Genomic DNA, 16,783 nt, shown 5'->3' with positions numbered 1-16,783 from the left:
GCCATCATCGTTTCTCAGCCACATCTGCCAGGCACGTGGGATTGCCACACAGCCCCTGAGGGACAGTCCTGGGACCCAAGGGACAGGCTCCTGGCAGCTGGCCAGATGAGAGGCACAGCGATGGGGCCAGGTCCCCTGGCTCCCTGCGCCCAGGGCGTCTAGCCTCAAAGCGGCCTTTGTTCCAGGCCATCCAGCTGGAGAGAGGCCTCTGGGAAGCATTGGCTCGGCCTCCCAGTGGTGGGATCCAGGCCAGGAAGCTACAGGGGCCCCCGCCCCACCAGCTAAAGGACAGCCTCCAGGGAACAGGTCTGGCTGCCGAGGAAGCTAGGCAAGGCCGAAGGGCCTAGACCAGGGGTGGGCAAACTTTTTGACTCTAGGGCCACAATGGGTTCTTAAACTGGACCGGAGGGCCGGAACAAAAGCATGGATGGAGTGTTTGTGTGAACTAATATAAATTCAAAGTAAACATCATTACATAAAAGGGTACGGTCTTTTTTTTTTTTTTAGTTTTACTGATTTCAAACGGGCCGGATCCGGCCCTCGGGCCGTAGTTTGCCCACGGCTGGCCTAGAGTCTGGCTGTGCCCCCTTACGCTTGGCGCTGTCCTAGCCAGCCTCTGCCCTTCCCTGCAGGATGGTGGCCTCTGGTATACGACACCACCGCTCGCCCGTATGGAGTGCCTGGGTCCAGTCCCAGCACAAGGGATGGGAACATTGGCCAATTCATGCCAGCCACCTCTCCACACCCAGGGTATCCCCAACATTCTCTTACAGCCAGTGTGCACACCCTCAGGGATGGGAAGCTCACTCCCCCTGGCCCAGCATGGGAAGACACTCATTCTGAGCTAGAATGTGCAGGGAACATCCCTCCTCGGTCCACCCGAGTCGGATTATTACAGATGGGCTCGTGGGCCCTCTCCCCAACTTCTCAAGGCCCTTGGTCATGGGCCGGTGCCTCCCCCCACCTCAGCTGCAAAGGAGGATGTAAGAGACAGGCGTAGAGGCTGCCATGGGGTCCACGAAACCAAAAGAGGCTCAGGGCAGGACCAGCCACGCCCACAGCCCAGAGTCCTGCCCTTCTGGCGCGGCCCAGGCTCTGCCACACCAGCCTCCCAAGCCCCTGCTTTGCAGACGGGACCCAGACACAGTCCTGAGACTTCCTCCTCTTTATTCCTTTCTTGCTTCACTCAGCAAGCTAGGGGGGGAGCGGCGCTGGCATGGCCACAGGTGGGCGCTATTGGTCCTCCATGGAGAAGGTGAAGGGGTTCAACTTATAGCCAGTGCCCGAGTAGAACTTGTTCTGGAACTCCACCCTGGAGTGAGAAGGGAGAGCTGGTGAAGGGAAGGCCTGGCCCTGCCCCGAGCCGCCCAGCAGTCAGGTGGGCCGCTCACCAGTGCAGCCTTAGGGCGTGCAGGAAGGCGGAGAGCCCCTCCATCACTAGCAGGATGGCCACGGTCAGCACGGCGAAGGCGGCAAAGACAGGGACCAGCACCAGGGCCACCACACCCATCTCTCGTCCCATGCCCAGGCCTATGCGCATCACCATGGCCCACAGGACCTCTGACAGCTCTGTGGGTGAAGAGGGGGCAGTGGAGACCAGGGGCCAGGGGTGCCCAACCCACGTCCTCGGCAGCCTGAAGCCCACTTTACAGAGGGGACCCTGAGGCCCAGAGAAGTGACCCCGCCTAGGCCACCCAGCCAGCTGCTATGTGTGCAAGCTGGAGCCAGGACTTAACCGTGGCCGGGCCACCCACCACACTGGTCACTCACGGGCATGGGCCAGGCTCAGGGCCCAGAGGCGCAGGTAGGAGGCCGTGTTGGAGATGCAGCCCAGGCAGAACTCGATGGTGTGGATGGCCTGGTGCATGAACACCTCAGAGAGCACAAACTGAGGGGGCGGGGAGGGGGGATAGTAAGGGGCGGGCCAGGCCAGCGGTTACCCCCCACTCAGGAAGGCACCACACCCACCTTGGCTTCCTCTTGGTCCCCTGGGTGCTCCGCCTTCTCCTCATCAGAGCCCCTAGCGTCGGGCGAGTCCAGAAGCCCAGTCTTGACCTCATCCTTGGGACGGGGTGTAGGCAGCGTCAGCGGACCCACCCAGACAGGCACACACTGCCCCTACTGCCTGCACACTGCCACTCAGAGGAGCAAGGTGGGTCTCGGGCTGGCAGCGGCCCCACCTCCCTACAGCACCCCCCTACCTGCAGTTGGCCAGCACGTCTCAAGTGACGGTTGTGATTCCAGCGAAGGAACAAGGGTGTGCCAAGCAGCAGGACGGGCACTGTGGCCAGGGCCAGGACCACCAATGCAGACTGCACTACCTCCTGCAGGGGAGGGGGCCGAGTCAGGCTGCCCCTGCAAGCCACACACCCAGGGAGCCTACAGTCTGCTCCTCCCCCGGGTCCCCTCCCTAAGCAGGGACATCACTGCGTAAGGAATCCTCGGCGAGAAGGGGACAGGCTCCCGGGACCCACTGTGTGCCACCTCGCTGGGAGCCTCCCACTGTCCCTGGACCTCCGCATCTCACAGCTCGGGCCAGCATCCGTTTCTCAGATGAGGACTCGACCACCCTGAGTGGCCCAGTGACCAGTGGCCGCTGAGGGGGGTGAGCCCACTCGCCGCCCCAGCCCACCTGCCCGGGGAAGAGTGGCCGGTTGGTGGGGCTGCGAGAGAAGAGGAACATGTTGATGAAGTGGATGAGGATGCTGGGGGCGGAGGCGGCGCCGGCAGCCGAGACGCGCAGCCACTTGTAGATGACCATGAAGACCAGGTAGCCGAACAGGCCCAGCAGGAAGACCAGCTCCGGCAGGGTCTCCAGCACCAGCCGGTGCCACTGGCCAAAGTGTCTGGGGTGGGACAAGGGCCGAGTCACCGGACCACCCTGGCCCCGCAGTCCCCACTTCCCCCACCAGAGCCTCGGCCTCACATGTGGTTGAAGACTCCTAGGACCACCCCGAAGGCCATGTGGGTGACCCCCAGGATGACGGACATCTTCATCTTGAAGGAGTTGAGGAAGGTCAGGTGGTTGACAGCCAGGCTCCAGATCTGGGGTGGCAGGAGGGACAGGTGTCATCTCACCAGCCCGTTTGTCCCCTTTAGGGCCTCAGCACAATCTGTCACCTGCCCCCCAAGAGGCAGCAGAGCGCACTGGTTAAGGCACAGACACGGCCAGACAACCTGGGCCAACCCCAGCTCTTCCTAACTGGGTGACCTTGGGTACTCTCCTGTGCCTCAGCTGCCTCCTCTGTAAAATGGGAAGGATGCTAAGGGACGCCTCGTGGAGTTGTCACAGAAGTGAAACATAGTCATTGCACATACAGGGCTCAGAGCAGCGCCCGGCACAGAGGCGGCTCCACAGTGACCCAGGGCTACCATCACTCTGACAGCCTCTCTGCTTTGTGGCTGCAGGAAGTGCCCGGCAAGGAGGCCCCTCATCCGTCTGGGGCCTCGAGCATCCGGCACCAGAACTGGGCTGCCCTCCTGCTGGCCTGCAGCCAGGACTCACGGGGTCGATGCCGAAGGGGTAGGGTCCCAGGAAGACGCCGGTGATGTTGGGGTCCAGAGAGAGCAGGGGGTGGTTGGCCAGGAACTTGTCACTGTGGCAACAGCAGGCAGGGCGGTCAAGGCGGTGGGGACGGGGCAGGGCGGCGGGGACCCGGGGACAGTGGGGACGACGGCGGGCCTCACCTCCAGCCGGACTGGTTGGCCATGGCGGCCACGCTCCAGCCCGAGGGGAAGATGACGGTGGCGCGGCTGAAGCACTCGTTGTAGATGAAGCCGGTGTAGACAGAGAATAGGCCCATGAGCAGGAGCAGGTAGCGGCCACCAAAGAAGGTCTGCCAGATCTGGGGGGGCCGGGGAGGGCTGAGACAAGGCCCGGACCTCCCTCCCCCGCCAGCCTTTCCCCCCACTCCCGCTGCCCTTACTTACCTCATTCTTTGCTGTCTTGATGGCCGGCCGGTCCTCAGCCAGCACCATGGCCAGGGCGAAGAGGAACATGAGCAGCCCGTGGCCCACGTCCCCAAACATGACGGCGAAGAGGAAGGGGAAGGTGATGATGGTGTAGGGCGCTGCGGGAGAGGAGCCGTGCGCTCAGCGGACCCCGCAGCCAAATGTGCATCTTGTACAAGATGCCATGGAGGCCTGGACCCGACTCTGGGACAGCAGCTGATTCAAACTTCTTCATCAACACAACGCGGCCAAACAGGACACACCTGCAGGCTCGCTGTGGCCCCTGGCCTGCTGGTTTGCAACCCCTGACGACTGCACACCTTCCCAAAGCCGCTCTGATTCCCATTTTACAGGTGAGACAACTGAGGCTCAGAGAAGCTAGGACACTTACTGAGGTGAGCGAGTCAGACCCCAAACCCAGGCCACTCCTGCTGCAGGGCCTCGGCTCCATGCCCAACCCCTCAACCCCGTGCTGGCTGCTTTGTAAGCTTCACCAGGGGATGCTGGGATAAACACACCCCCACACACCACCGTGCCCGAGCGTGTGACGGGGCATCACAGGGAATGTGCCCCTCTCGTCTGCAGAGGGCGGGACAGGCCCAATGTGTATGCCACCCTCCCAGGCTTCCACCAAAGCTGTGGGGCACCGTGGCTCCTACCGGGGTTGACCTCCTGGTAGCGGCCCACACCGTAGGCGTCCACGATGGCCTGGAAGCTGGCCGTGAAGCGAGTGGTACGGATGAGTGTGGGGGGCATGTCCCGGCAGGGGATTCGGTGAACCACGGCGCTAACACCCGCCTCGCTCTGGGGCACCCGGCAGGCAGGCAGGCAGGCAGGCAGACAGACAGACAGACAGATGAGACTGGGACTTCAGGGACCCTTGACCCCCCCAGCCAGGCCCTGACGGAGACATGGAGCACCGAGGGTGCTGGCCGGGCGAGCACTGGGGATCCTGGGGCAGCCCCTCCCTTCTCTGTGCAGGAGGCTGACCAGCCCCACCAGCCCCACCAGCCCCCACCCAGGACAGAGAGAGAGCCAGACTCCAGCCGGGTCCAGAGTCGTTTGGAAAACCGAAACCCGCTGTTGCTCATCTAGGTGGCCCAGGAGAGGGAGCCCCATTGCCACCTGTGAGCACGGACTAGGTACCGGCAGCCTGTGGTGTGTTCACTCTACAGCGACCCCTGGAGGCAGGGTCATTGCCACCTTTGGTCTGTGAGAGGTCACAGGACCTGTGAGCCTGGATTTAAACCTGGTTTCTGATTTAACGCCCACCCCAGCCCAGCTGACAAGGTGCCATGGCCCAGCCCAAGGGCTCTGGGACGTCAGGGGGGTTGGGCCAGGGCCATCCAGGTGGACTCCTCGGGGAGGGGGAGCCCTGGCAAAGGCATAGCCTGGGAACGGGAAGTGAGTTGTGAGGCAGACACAGGCGGCGGCCCGGGAGCAGGGGAGGGCGGGAGAGCCCGCCAGGCTCACCGAGCTGTCATGCAGTGCCTGCTGCACGGCGGGCAGGTCGCGCGTGGCACACCAGGCCTCGGCGATGAGGCACTTGTAGGTGGCACTCACGCTGCACTGGTTGAGGGCCAGGTACACAGCCTTCATCTTGCGGATCTGCACCTGCCAGGGCGGCAGCAGCCGCTGCACCCGGCCCAGCACCTGGTTCAGGAAGCGCTCTGTCTCCCCCAGGACCTGAGGCCAGAATGGGCAGTGAGGAGCAGGACAGGCCCCTGGGGGTCAGCAGGGAGCGGGGGGCGGGGGGTAGGGGGAAGGCAGGGGGAGGGGGCACAGGGTGGGACCAGGCCACGGGCGCCCACCTCCCGCAGCTCCTGGCTCTGCTGCTGGAGCTGCTGCAGGGCTCCTTGGCGGGCCTCCTCCTGCTCCTCGAACGGGAAGACGTGACAGTGGAAGCTGGCAGGGAGGACAGGTGACATGAGGTGGGGCCCTGGGGATTCTAGGCTGTGCAGAGGCTGGAGGCTAAGGGAGCTCACAGGGCAGTGCAGGGGCAGCAGGGGTCTGTCCCTGTGAGCACCGACTAGGCACCAGCAGCCTGTGGTGTGTTCACTCTACAGTGACCCCTGGAGGCAGGGTCATGGCACAAGGGCATCGGTGGCCAGCCCCCCAGAGGGCTCACCAGTCAGTGATCTTGCGGATCTTCTGCCCGATCTGCTCGCCCCAGTAGGAGATGAGGAAGGTCATCCACGTTGCAGGCTCGCCCTGCCGGAGCGGGGCCCAGTTTACCCTGAAGTCCTGGCTCTGCCAAGCACGTGACCCCAGCCCTGTGTCCCCCCATTGCTCACCGTCACCGGGTCCTCCAGCTGCTGCTCTGTCTCCCTGAAGCTGGCGATGAGGAAGCCACGGCAGGCCCTCCAGAGCAGGCGCTCCAGGGCGGCGGCCTTGTGGGGTTCCACGGCGCCTGCCACAAAGCTGCCGGCCAGGCAGGGCTGAGTGGAGCGGCTCCTACCTCCCCCTGCATCACCCTGGCTAGGCCACCCTGAGGCCAGGCCCAGCCTATGGGGGGCAACCAGGCACACTGGCCCTGCCCCCAGGGAGAAGGCAAGATCCCATCAGGCAAGGGCAGAACAGGAGAAATCCCCTGAGCAAGAAAAATCCCAGGCTTGAGGGAGGAGGGTGAGGGAGAGACCTGGACATCACTCAGGGCCTCCGTGGTGGCAGGAAAGAGCGTGAAGCTGCCCCTCACTTACTTGACCCTCAGGTCCTGGTGGGGTCCCTTGGGGGGCTGGAGCAGGGGGGTCCTTTCTGAGGATCCATCCGTGTGGGTGGCTGCCAACTAGGAGTGGAGAGGCACAGTGAGCCAGGGCCCAAACGGGGCCTGGCACCCCCCCCTCCCCCCACCCCCGTGCGCCTGCCTGAGCTGGAACTGACCGAGGGGCCCTGGCCCTGGCCCAGCACGGCCGCGTGGAGCTGCAGCTTGTGCAGCTGGGCCCGCAGGGCCTGCTCGTTGCCCCGCACGTCCCGGAGCTCCTGTGCCAGGCGATCCGACTCCTCCTGGATGCGCAGCAGGTCGCGGGGTGGGGGAGCCGGCAGCCCACCCTCTGGAGGGGGCAGGGCCAGCCCAGCCCGCCGCACCTCCTCCTGCAGGAAGGCTGGGTGCAGAGGGATGGGCGTCAGGAGAGACCGACCACAGAGGAGCCCCCACCAGCTAATGGCCTCTATTAGCCAAGGGCTGGTTAATGTCTAGGGGATCCCACATGCAACCCCAAACTCCACTGGCCACCCTCAAACTGATTCATTGAGTCCGAGACCCCCAGGAAAACCCCAGGGCACACCTCCATTGCCACAGGTCTGCTCCGCTCCCCCTGAGCTCATGAGACTACTCTCCAGTCCCTCGGCTATGCCCAGCCAGGGCCTGGCTCCCACAGTGGCCTTCTAGGAAGGCCGGCCCTGGCACTGCGGGGCCCGGGACACGAGCTTGCCTGGAGGCCGCACAGAACCGGCCTGGGTACTTATAAGCTATCACCAAGCTGTCAAACCAGTACAGTGCTCGCTCCTCCCCCCACAGGCTCCCCCGGGGGGTGCCGGAGAGGCACCAGCGCCGAGGTCCCTCTTGCCCAGGACGAAGAAGGGGCTGCTCCTAGGGCACCTGAGCCCAGATCCTGGCCTCTGCCCACCCCAGTCCATCTGCCGCAGAGAAAATTCTGCTCATGCTTAGAAGCCACGGTGGCCCCAAAGGACAAGTTCCTGGGCTCTCACACAGAATTCAGGGACGTTTCCCCTGGCCTAGGCCCTCTGCTCCCAAGAATGGGGGATCCGCTCCCAAGATCTGTGGGGTCCATTCCCACAGTGCCGGCTGCCCTCTTCTGCTCTGCAGGGCCCAGCCTGGACCTCTCTTCTCTGTCTTTCACCTGGGTGACCCCGACTCTCCCTTTCATACCAAGCCCTCCTCCAGGAAGCCCGCCTGGGATGTGGGCCTGGGGCCAACTCACTGAAGGTCTTCTCCAGCTCCTCACAGCGCCGAACATCCACCACAAAGCGTCTCTGGAAGGCACTCACCGAGGCGTTAAGCTATGGATGTGATGTGGAGTCAGTTTTCCGGGGGGCGGGGGGAGGGGGGGAGGGGCAGGGAGGGCCCCACCCCCAGGCCCGGCTCTCCTCAGGCTGTAGCTGCCTCCCCCCAGAAGGTGCTATGCACACTGTGAACCCCCAGGTGCCCAGCTGGAGGCAGGCCAGACCCCCACATGCCAAGGATGGCATGGGAGAGCCAAGGAGGTCTGGCTGAACTCTGGCCAGGCCAGGTGCCTCAGCTGGGAGCAGAGTGTCCACCAGCTGGGTCCTCCCCACACCCTCCAGCCCACTCACATCTCTGAACTCCACGAGGCCCAGTTCGCCCAGCTGGCTCACACAGGTGTAGGCAGCAGCCGTGGGCAGGAAGAGCTGGGCCAGCGACACCTCCTCACTCCGGAACATGGAGCCCATGGTCCTGTGGGACGGGCAGGCGGTGGGGGCTCCGTCAGGGGCAGGCCACGGGTAGGCATTCTGTATACCTCAGCTCACGTAATCCTAGGAGGTCCTGTTACCACGCCCACCTGACAGATGGGGAAACTGAGGCCCAGGAAGGCTCGATGGGGTGCTGCGGTCACAGAGGAAGCAGCCTGGCCCAGATGTAGTGACCCCACATCCTGACCCACAGCCCAACTTCAAGCCCTTTCCTACCTTGGCTCTGCCTTATCCCAGACCCCTTCCCTCCACCCCTGATGGCTCCTGGTGACACTGGCCTCTGCTCCCACTGTCCTTCGTCTGTGACCTGCCCTCACCCTGGACCCTACTCATCCTTGGGGTCCCATGGCCACTGCTCTTGGGACCCAGGGCCACAGACCTCACTGGTCACTAGTCTTTGTCTTTCTACCCCGGGACAGGGAGCATCTATGACAGCCGACAGCCGACAGCCGGCTGAGTTCGGGCCTGTCTCCACAGGCAGCTGGAGCCTCCCCCCTCCCTGCGACGTCTGTGTGTGAGGGATGGGCATCGCCATTAGGTTCCCAGGGGCTCAGTGAGGGCAGAGGGCAGAGGGGGACACTCATGAATGGGGGACCTTGCCGAGGCCTGGGTTGCCTGGCAGCAGCCATTGTGGGTACGGGCGGGAGCAGCCTTCCAGGTGTTGAAACCCTTGAAAGTGAAACTGTGTGAACTTTAAAACGAGCCGGAAGGGTCTGGCCGGGCCTTGCTCAATCGTCCGCAGGGGGAGGGCCATGGTGGCCTCCAATGGGCCTGCGGATGCTCCCGCCCACAAGCCAGGGCTCCATGGCCACTGCTCTGGGACCCAGGGCCAGCCACTTCCCCTCCTGGGGGACTCAGTTTGCTTCGCTCTCAGATGGGGACAGATGCCTGCCCCGCTGCCTCGCCTGCTCAGCTGGGCACTTCCTCCCTCAGGGCCTGGTTTACTTAAGTCTAAATAGGGAATGCAACCCGTCCAGCCAGGGAGAGGAGAGAATGCCTGGAGGCAGCCTAAGGCGGCAGAAGCTCTGGGACCTGGACAAGGAGGGGTGTGTAGAAGGCGCTGGATTCTACTTCCTGAGGGTCAGGGACCATCGGAGGAGCCCTGCCCAAGCTGTGATTGGCTGTGTGGCCTCGAGGGAGTCTCTTATCCGCTCTGAGCCTGCACTTCCTCTTTGGGTAACTAGGACTTGGCCACCCCCAGCGGACACAGGACCTGGCTGGGGAGATGAGCCCCCGCCCCAGGTAATCCCTTCACCCATTCGATCTCTTTTAAACGGAACAGCACTTCTGAAGGAAGAGGACGCTGTAGGAAGCCAGGCCTGGGGACCCACGGGACTCGGCAGCCCTGAGCATCCGCCGTGGCAAATACAGCCTGGTGGCCCTGACTCACTGGGGCCGCAGGCCTGGGCATTCCCCTGGGTGGGACAAGCTGTGGTGGGCATGGGTATGTAGAAATCTGGCTAGACCCTTCCCTGGCCCACAACCAACCCCTCTTCCTTGGCCCCTGCCAGAGCCAGGGGCCACCCCAGTCCTGTTTAAGGAGCAAATGAAGATGCCTCTGTCCTGTGACCTTCAGAGTCCAGGGCACTCCTCACCCTGCCCTCCTCTCTTCCTGGTCCCTCGGGAGGCTGGAGGCTGAGGCCAGCTCCTCAGAAACCCGCCAGATCTCTCCTCTGAGCCCCTGGCACACGATGATGAGCTGGGCTGGAGAAGGTCAGCCCCTCCTCCATTCCAGAATGCTGGGCTCTGGAGTCAGAATGACCCCACTTGCCTCGAGCTCTGTTTCTTCCTACTTGGGTGGGTCTCAGTTTCCTCGTCTGTAAAATGGGTCGCTCCCTCGGAGGAAGATGCAGCCGAGAAAAACTCTGAGTGCCACCAGGCCTGGCAGAGTTGGGCTCAGTCCTTAGCAGCTGTTAACACCCATCCTCTTCCTCCTCCTCCTCCTAGTCGCTCCTGTGGCCCCCAGCAAGGCCTCACCCGGCGCGAGCACGCACCCCGGCACTCACCCCGGCTCTGCTCGGCGCACCAGCGCCGCTCTGGCTGTTCCTTCTGTGTTCCCGGCTCTGTGATACCGGCCCCGACGCCAGCGCAACTCACTTTCCTGGGCGGGACGGAACCGAGAGGGCGGGGCCAGTTAATTCCCGCCCCCAATCCCCACCCCAGGCTCCCGGGCTGGGACGCGCTCGGCTCGGGTTCTCGCCAGAGGCTGGAAAACAATTGTCGGCGTGGGGCATGGAGGCCGAGACCGGAGCGGAGACACTGACCACCGCCGACCAGGCTTGTCTACGCGGCGGGACTGGGGGAGGTGCTGAGCCCAGGCCCAGCGTGGGGGCGAGAGAATGAGATCCCCACCACCCAGAGGGCTCGCTGGGCCTATGGCCGATGGGACCCCAACACCCTCAGGCCTGGGGTCCAAGCCCAGCACACTCCCCTCCTTCTTAGTGAGGCCTCAGTCACACCTGGTCCTTACACCTTCCTGCCTGTGACCCCCAGATAAGCGCTCTGTGCCCCAGGGCGGATGGCTGCCCTCTCTGGGCCTCTTTCCTCAATGACAGCAGGACACGGAGGGCCAGGCAAGGTTGTATTCTACTCAGCCCGCACCCAGCATGTGCTGGGCAATGCTCCACGGGCTGCTGGGGTGCCCCCGGGGCCTGGCTGACTCAACTCCAGGGGGTTCATCGTTACCCAGCACTGAACTGGGGCTCACAGCTACCCCGCTGCCTGCACTTTGGACAAACCAGGACCATATCCACTGGGGCCCAGGGCCCCTCAGCTATGGTGATCCTTGAAAGTTACACTGCCGGGTAGGAGTGAGCAAATGGAACCCCAGAACCAGGGCTGGAAACTGAGTCACTGCCAAGGTCAGCGCCCAAGGGAAGTGGGGGATGTTTGGAGCATCATAGGTTGTTCCCAGAGGGAACGGTCAATACAACCAAACAGCCCCAGTGTGTGTGGGAGGGTCTCAGGTCCACCCTGCCGGGTGCAGGGGAAACGGGAACTCTATCGAGTTACAAAAGGGCATCAGAGCTGCAGTCCTGACCCAGGAAACGTGTTCCTAAGGGAAAGACCACAGTGATCCGTTACTAAGAGTATCTAGCTGTGTGTGTGCCCACACAGGCTCCATGCCCTTCTCTAATGCTGGTTACCTGGGAAAAGTGATTTGGGACTTTTAAGCCCCTTTTGCGATGGCCCGTTTGCAAGCGCTTTGCCACCAGGACCAGTGGGGTGGACTCCCAGGCACTTCCTGGGCTCTGGGCTTCCCTTTGGATCCTACACTTACTTCTCATTCCTGCGCTGTTCCTTGGGCTGTTGGGGCCCAAAAGCCTTGGCCAGTGTTGGGGTCCAGCCTGGCCCAGGGGTCAGCAGTGATCTGGGAAAAGGGGATCCCTGGGCATGAGCTGGAGAAAGGCTGGGTTTCTTTGCTGCAGGCCTTCTCAGAGCCTTGACTGTGTTAACATGCAGTGCTTGTCCGAGTGAAGAGGAGACTTGGAGCATTTCCCACACTTGGTGACCCATGGAACCCCCTCCCACTTCTCTCCAAGAAATGAGTGTTTGTAACCTGGAAGTGATGGAGAAGGAGGACCGAGTCAGACCGAGTTAGTTTGTTCATTGGATATAGGCCGTATGCTTCTGAGCAATCACTGCGTCTCTCTGCGCCAGCTTCCCCACTGCTGAGAACATACAGAAATCCCTTCAGTGCTCAGCACCAACTTCTAGGGAGCTCATTTTGACTATTTCTACTGGCACTGGGCTTGCTTCCCAGACGGAACCACACCACAAGCTGCGATTGTAAAGCAGGAAGTCCTGAGCAGAAGCCAAGCCAGCAGCCTGGTCTGGGGAACTTGGCAAGAAAAGGGGATGTGGCTGAAGTGAGGCAAGGCCGGCTCAAGGTCAGCAGAGCCTGTGTCACCATCCCATGACCGTTACCCCCAGAGCAGGCTTCACTCTGACCAAAAAGAATGATCTAGCATTTCTGAGTTTCTGCCATTGACGTGCTTCTGCCCGAGACCGTGGGAGGCTCTATGTGCCAGGGCCTTAGTTGTGAGGAGCCCTCAGGAGAGGGCAGGCCCAGGACCTAGCCTGTGGACACCCAGGATCATGGAACTGGAGCTGACTGCGGCCTGCCGAGCCCTGGCGAAAGTGCCTGAAAAGATGTGTGGCCACCAGGGCTGCTGTGGGCTGGAGCCCCAAGGAGGGCCTGACGGGTCCCAGAGTCCCCCGGGAAGGCTGGGCTGGCTCAGCTGGGCCCACCGGGGGACCGGGAGAGTCCACAGGCTGCGGCCGTCCCGGCGTGGACAGCAGATACATGACAGAGGCGGTGGGGGTCAGAGCTTCTTTATTGACAGCAGGGGCTGGGGCCAGCTGGGCGGCGTCACCGGTAGAGGTAGTCGGCCTGGATGTTGGCGGCAATCTCAGCCTCCCACTTGTCCCCGTTGTTCAGCAGCTTCTCCTTGTTGTACAGCAGCTCCTCGTGCGTCTCCGTGGAGAACTCAAAGTTGGGGCCCTGCGGGTGAGGGTGCAGGTGGCCATGTCAGGGCTCTCCAAGGAGCTTCTGCCCCAGCCTCCCCCACCCCAGGGCCCACTCACCTCGACAATGGCATCCACAGGGCAGGCCTCCTGGCAGAAGCCGCAGTAGATGCACTTGGTCATGTCGATGTCATAGCGAGTGGTCCGGCGGCTGCCATCGGCTCGCGGCTCAGCCTCGATGGTGATGGCCTGGGGAGTGGCTCAGGGTGCTGTCATCGGCCCGTGTCCCCCAGCTCCAAGCACAGGGTCCCCCCCACTGCTCATTTCCACCCACAAGTCTGCACAGGCCTGCCCCGTTCTGGGCACTCATCCCCTGGGGGCCTATAGAGCATCACTTTCGGCCCAATTCCGCCCTGACTTCTCGCCCAGCAGGCCGCCCGTCACATCACCTCGTGGGCTTCTCCTTAGCATTTCCCCCAGATGGCACTTTCCTTGTTTATTTGTTAACCTGAGGACATGAGTCCAGCAGGGGAGGGCTGTCACCTGCTGTTTCTGCAGTGCGGAGCCGCTCAGTTCTCCGGGGTGTACGCTGAACAACCCTCCACTTCCATCCAGCTTCCCCATTGATGGACCAGAGAACAGAGGCTCTTCCCTGAGCCACACAGCAAGTGAGGGGCAGAGCCCAGACGCGAAGGCCAGTCCGTAACTCTCAGCCTGTGCCAGCTGGGGAAGTGGGTGGCCTGAGGCCCCCACAGCCAGGAGGCTCTTCAAAGCGTTGTGGCAAAAGCCCTCACGTGCCCGCCACTCACAGTGGGACCTGTGCTGGTAGCCTCATCTCTCTGTGCCTTAGTTTCCTCGTCTATAAAAATGGGGATAGCCCTGGCCAGTGTGGCTCGGTTGGGCGTCATCTGTGCACCAAAAAGTCACTGGTTTGATTCCTGGTCAGGGCACGTGCCTGGGTTACAGGCTCGATCCTCAGTAGGCGGTGGTAGGAGGCAGCCTGTTGATGTTTCTCTCTCTAAAAATCAATAAAAACATGTTTAAAAACAGGGATAACAACTCTACTTCCCAGAGTTGCTATAAAGATAAGAGCCTGGCACAGTGCCTGGCTTGCGGGAGGCTCACTCCCTGAGAGCATCACTACTGTCATGTTTTGGTGGCTGGACTGAGACATCAAGGCCACAGCCTGTGGCCCGGAGGGCCTGGGAGCGACCCAGAAAATATGCCAGGACTCAGAAAGGAGCCGTCCTGGGTCATGGACACGTGGTCCTGGAGCAGCCCCTGCGAAGGGGTCGCTGCGCCTGCTTGGGCTCCTGCTGGGCATGCCATGGGTCTGTCTGCCACGACTGGTCTGTTTCTACACTACCAGGCCCTGACTTTGGGCGGCCAACGAGGGACCCTCCAATTGAACCAAACACGGGGGTTCAGGGGAGCAGGGACCAGGGACAGTGACAGCCTCGACTGTGGTTTGTGTGTCCTTGGGTCTGGCCTGTCACAGGCACAGGCAGGGCTCCTGAAACTGCTGCTGTGCCTGGGGAAATGGAGACCCTGTGGCTCACAGGCCTGGGAGTCACATCCCTGACCAGACCTCCAAGGGCAGCGCCCTGGCGTCATGTGGTCTGCGCAGGGCTGGCAGCTTACCCCGCTGACTCAGTGCCTCACTGGCTCTGAGCTGGCCCCAGCGACAAGGCCTCCTGGTTCCCATTCGCTGTGGGAAGTGGCTCAGAGAGGGACAGGGAGTTTCCCGGCAGCTGCCAGAGTTCTCAGCTTCCCTCTCAGCAACAGGCTTCGACCTCCCTCTCCCCAAACAGGGGCCAGGTGGCGGTCAGTTGGGGCCAGGGGCTCACCTGGGCCGGGCAGACAGCCTCGCACAGCTTGCAGGCGATGCAACGCTCCTCCCCGGACGGGTAACGGCGCAGCGCATGCTCCCCACGGAAGCGTGGGCTCAGCGGGCCCTTCTCGAAGGGGTAGTTGATGGTGGCCGGCTCCCGGAAAAGGTAGCTCAGGGTCATGCCCAGTCCTGTGGGCAGCATGGGCACGGTAGGTGAGGCCCTCACCCCTGACCACTGGGTCCCACTCTAGCCTGTCTGGCCCTCCCCCAAGGGCCCACCTCGGGCGAGTTCAGTCCACAGAAGGGTTTGAGCTGCCCGGTCAGTCACTGACTTCATGTCCATCGAGGGCTCTCGCAAGTTCACGTACTCTGCAGGGGAAACCGGCAGGAAGGCCTGTGGCAGTGGTTCTCACAGCCTCACCACCCCCCGTCACGCATGCAGCTTAGGGAGATGAGGCCCCACCCCTCTAGCAGGTACAACAGCTCCAGGCCCTTGTTCATTCACCAAACCTTCCCAAACCCGGCCTCTGGCCTGTGCCTGTGTGGCCATCTGAGCCCAGGAGTGAGGGCTACGGGAAGGGGCTTAGGTGTTGGGGTCCCGATGAAGAGGCACAGGCACCCAGCCCTCCACAGGGGAGCTCTGAGATCACCCAGCAGCTGAGGGAAGGCCCCCACCCCCTGCAACGAGACTGTTCCCATGGGTCATACGAAATCTTGATCCTCCTCCTCATTTTACAGAGTGGAAACGGAGGCTCAGAGAGGGGGAGACACTGGCAAAGCCAGGCCTCCTCCCCTGCCTCGGCAGGACCATGGTCAGGAAGGCCTGTGGGACTCACTGTAGGTGGCTGCCACTGCGCTGCTGTGGAGGCTCCGGGCACTGGGATGCCCTGCAAGGAAAGGGGCTTTGTGTGCGGCTGCGACCTCAGGCCAGGACACTGGGCTCCCCGCACCCGGGAAAGGCTCACCTGGTCCTACCTGCACGAACAGCCTGGGCCAGGGCCCGAAGCACCGAGGGTGTCGTCAGGCAATGCATCTGTGGGTGCAAAAGGGAGGGAGGTGTGGTGGGTCCCAGACCTGGCCCCCCAGGAACTCAGGCTCTGCAGGAGACCTACCCTCGACCTCAGGGCCTCGGTGTCATCTTGTCTCCTACTGAACGCCACTCCTGGCAGAGGCACAGGTGGCCTTCCTGTCCCCGGGAGAGCACCTCTCAGCCCAACATGACAGCTCAGCGTGAGATAGAGCCCACGTTCTATCTTCTCACCTAGGAAACCTTTCAAATCCATCTCTCCTCTCTCCCGCACCAGTGCTCCTGCTCCTGCCTCCCAACTCCCCCTCCTGCTCATCCTCCCAACGCAGACACAAACACGGCCAGCGGCCACCAGCCGGACGGCGAGGTCACCGCACCCTCAAGATGGAATTCCTTCCCCGGCACCAAGGCCCTTCTGGAACTGTCTCAGACGGTCAAGTGACCCTGGGCAGGTGGGGTCAGCTGGCCCGTTTCCTCATATGAGAAATGGAGGGGGGGGGTCGTAAGAACGGAGGGAGTTCCTACAAGCCAAGGGTCTAGCCCAGAGCAGGGCACTTAGCGGGAGCTCAAGCCTGCCCCTCCCGTGACCTGCGACTTGCAACGGGTCCATTTTTTTTTGACCACTGACTTCAGGGTAAGGCACCCAACCCATCTCCTCCAACCTTCCCTATGACCTCTGACCCCAAGGACGCCGGCGGGGCATGCGCCCTGCGGATGCCATCTTCCAGGTCCCTCCGCCGCACGCTCAAGGGCACGGGGACGGCGGGTCTGTGCGGGCCGAGATGAGGCCCAGGGGCAGAGCCAGCAAGGCCAACAGAGGCGCCACACTCGCTCCCGACGCCGCGATGCCCAAGCCCGGCCTTAGCAGCGGAGCCCCAGACACCCACCTTGAAGCGCCGCCACTCTTTCCCCTACCGAGCGGCCTGCTCGCCGAGAGGCGGAGCCTACCCCCTGGATGCTGCCATTGGACCGGCTGGTTTCACCGTCGCCGCGCTGACTCTCCGTGGTGTGGTCTGATTGGCCAGTGGCGCAACCGAAGGCGGCGGGATGCGGAA

General features: G+C 62.7%; 2 protein-coding genes across 3 annotated transcripts; both read right to left on the bottom strand.

Annotated features, from left to right (window-relative positions):
- Positions 1–1,150: 1,150 nt before the first annotated feature.
- On the bottom strand, positions 1,151–10,496 carry TCIRG1 (T cell immune regulator 1, ATPase H+ transporting V0 subunit a3). Of its 2 annotated transcripts, none has more exons than XM_070427663.1 (20): positions 10,410–10,496; positions 8,266–8,386; positions 7,893–7,971; positions 6,832–7,052; positions 6,651–6,736; positions 6,246–6,372; positions 6,080–6,162; positions 5,763–5,856; positions 5,425–5,637; positions 4,611–4,755; positions 3,931–4,070; positions 3,688–3,845; positions 3,506–3,596; positions 2,927–3,045; positions 2,633–2,846; positions 2,202–2,324; positions 1,969–2,061; positions 1,771–1,888; positions 1,392–1,569; positions 1,151–1,312 (listed from the first exon to the last, which is right to left on the bottom strand). In XM_070427663.1, the coding sequence occupies exons 2-20, from the start codon at positions 8,380–8,382 to the stop codon at positions 1,234–1,236; spliced, it is 2,478 nt and encodes an 825-aa protein (XP_070283764.1). In that variant the 5' UTR covers positions 8,383–8,386; positions 10,410–10,496; the 3' UTR covers positions 1,151–1,233. The 2 variants fall into 2 exon arrangements, with proteins under 2 accessions (XP_070283764.1, XP_070283765.1); XM_070427664.1 differs by lacking the exon at positions 10,410–10,496 and adding an exon at positions 10,175–10,392.
- Positions 10,497–12,722: 2,226 nt separating this feature from the next.
- NDUFS8 (NADH:ubiquinone oxidoreductase core subunit S8) lies at positions 12,723–16,711 on the bottom strand. The gene is made up of 7 exons (XM_070427677.1): positions 16,616–16,711; positions 15,677–15,734; positions 15,538–15,588; positions 14,981–15,070; positions 14,718–14,890; positions 12,991–13,119; positions 12,723–12,907 (listed from the first exon to the last, which is right to left on the bottom strand). Exons 2-7 carry the CDS (start codon positions 15,732–15,734, stop codon positions 12,776–12,778), a joined length of 633 nt encoding a protein of 210 aa, XP_070283778.1. The 5' UTR covers positions 16,616–16,711; the 3' UTR covers positions 12,723–12,775.
- Positions 16,712–16,783: the final 72 nt, after the last annotated feature.

The sequence above is a fragment of the Myotis yumanensis genome, unplaced genomic scaffold (genome assembly GCF_028538775.1).
Source record: "Myotis yumanensis isolate MYYU_CA2020_CCGP unplaced genomic scaffold, mMyoYum1.0.hap1 SCAF_10, whole genome shotgun sequence".
Taxonomy (NCBI): Eukaryota; Metazoa; Chordata; class Mammalia; order Chiroptera; family Vespertilionidae; genus Myotis; species Myotis yumanensis.
The sequence above is the reverse complement of the archived record's forward strand: the minus strand, read 5'-3'. Positions and strand labels throughout refer to the sequence as shown.

Coding starts and splice junctions, on each gene's coding strand:
- NDUFS8 (XM_070427677.1), bottom strand. CDS start 15,734: ATGCATTGCCTGACGACACCCTCGGTGCTTCGGGCCCTGGCCCAGGCT. Junction 14,891..14,980: donor GTGGACTGAACTCGCCCGAG/GTGGGCCCTTGG, acceptor TGCTGCCCACAG/GACTGGGCATGACCCTGAGC. Junction 13,120..14,717: donor AGGCTGTCTGCCCGGCCCAG/GTGAGCCCCTGG, acceptor GCCACTCCCCAG/GCCATCACCATCGAGGCTGA.
- TCIRG1 (XM_070427663.1), bottom strand. CDS start 8,382: ATGGGCTCCATGTTCCGGAGTGAGGAGGTGTCGCTGGCCCAGCTCTTC. Junction 6,163..6,245: donor AGCTGGAGGACCCGGTGACG/GTGAGCAATGGG, acceptor CCGCTCCGGCAG/GGCGAGCCTGCAACGTGGAT. Junction 5,857..6,079: donor ATCCGCAAGATCACTGACTG/GTGAGCCCTCTG, acceptor CCTCCCTGCCAG/CTTCCACTGTCACGTCTTCC.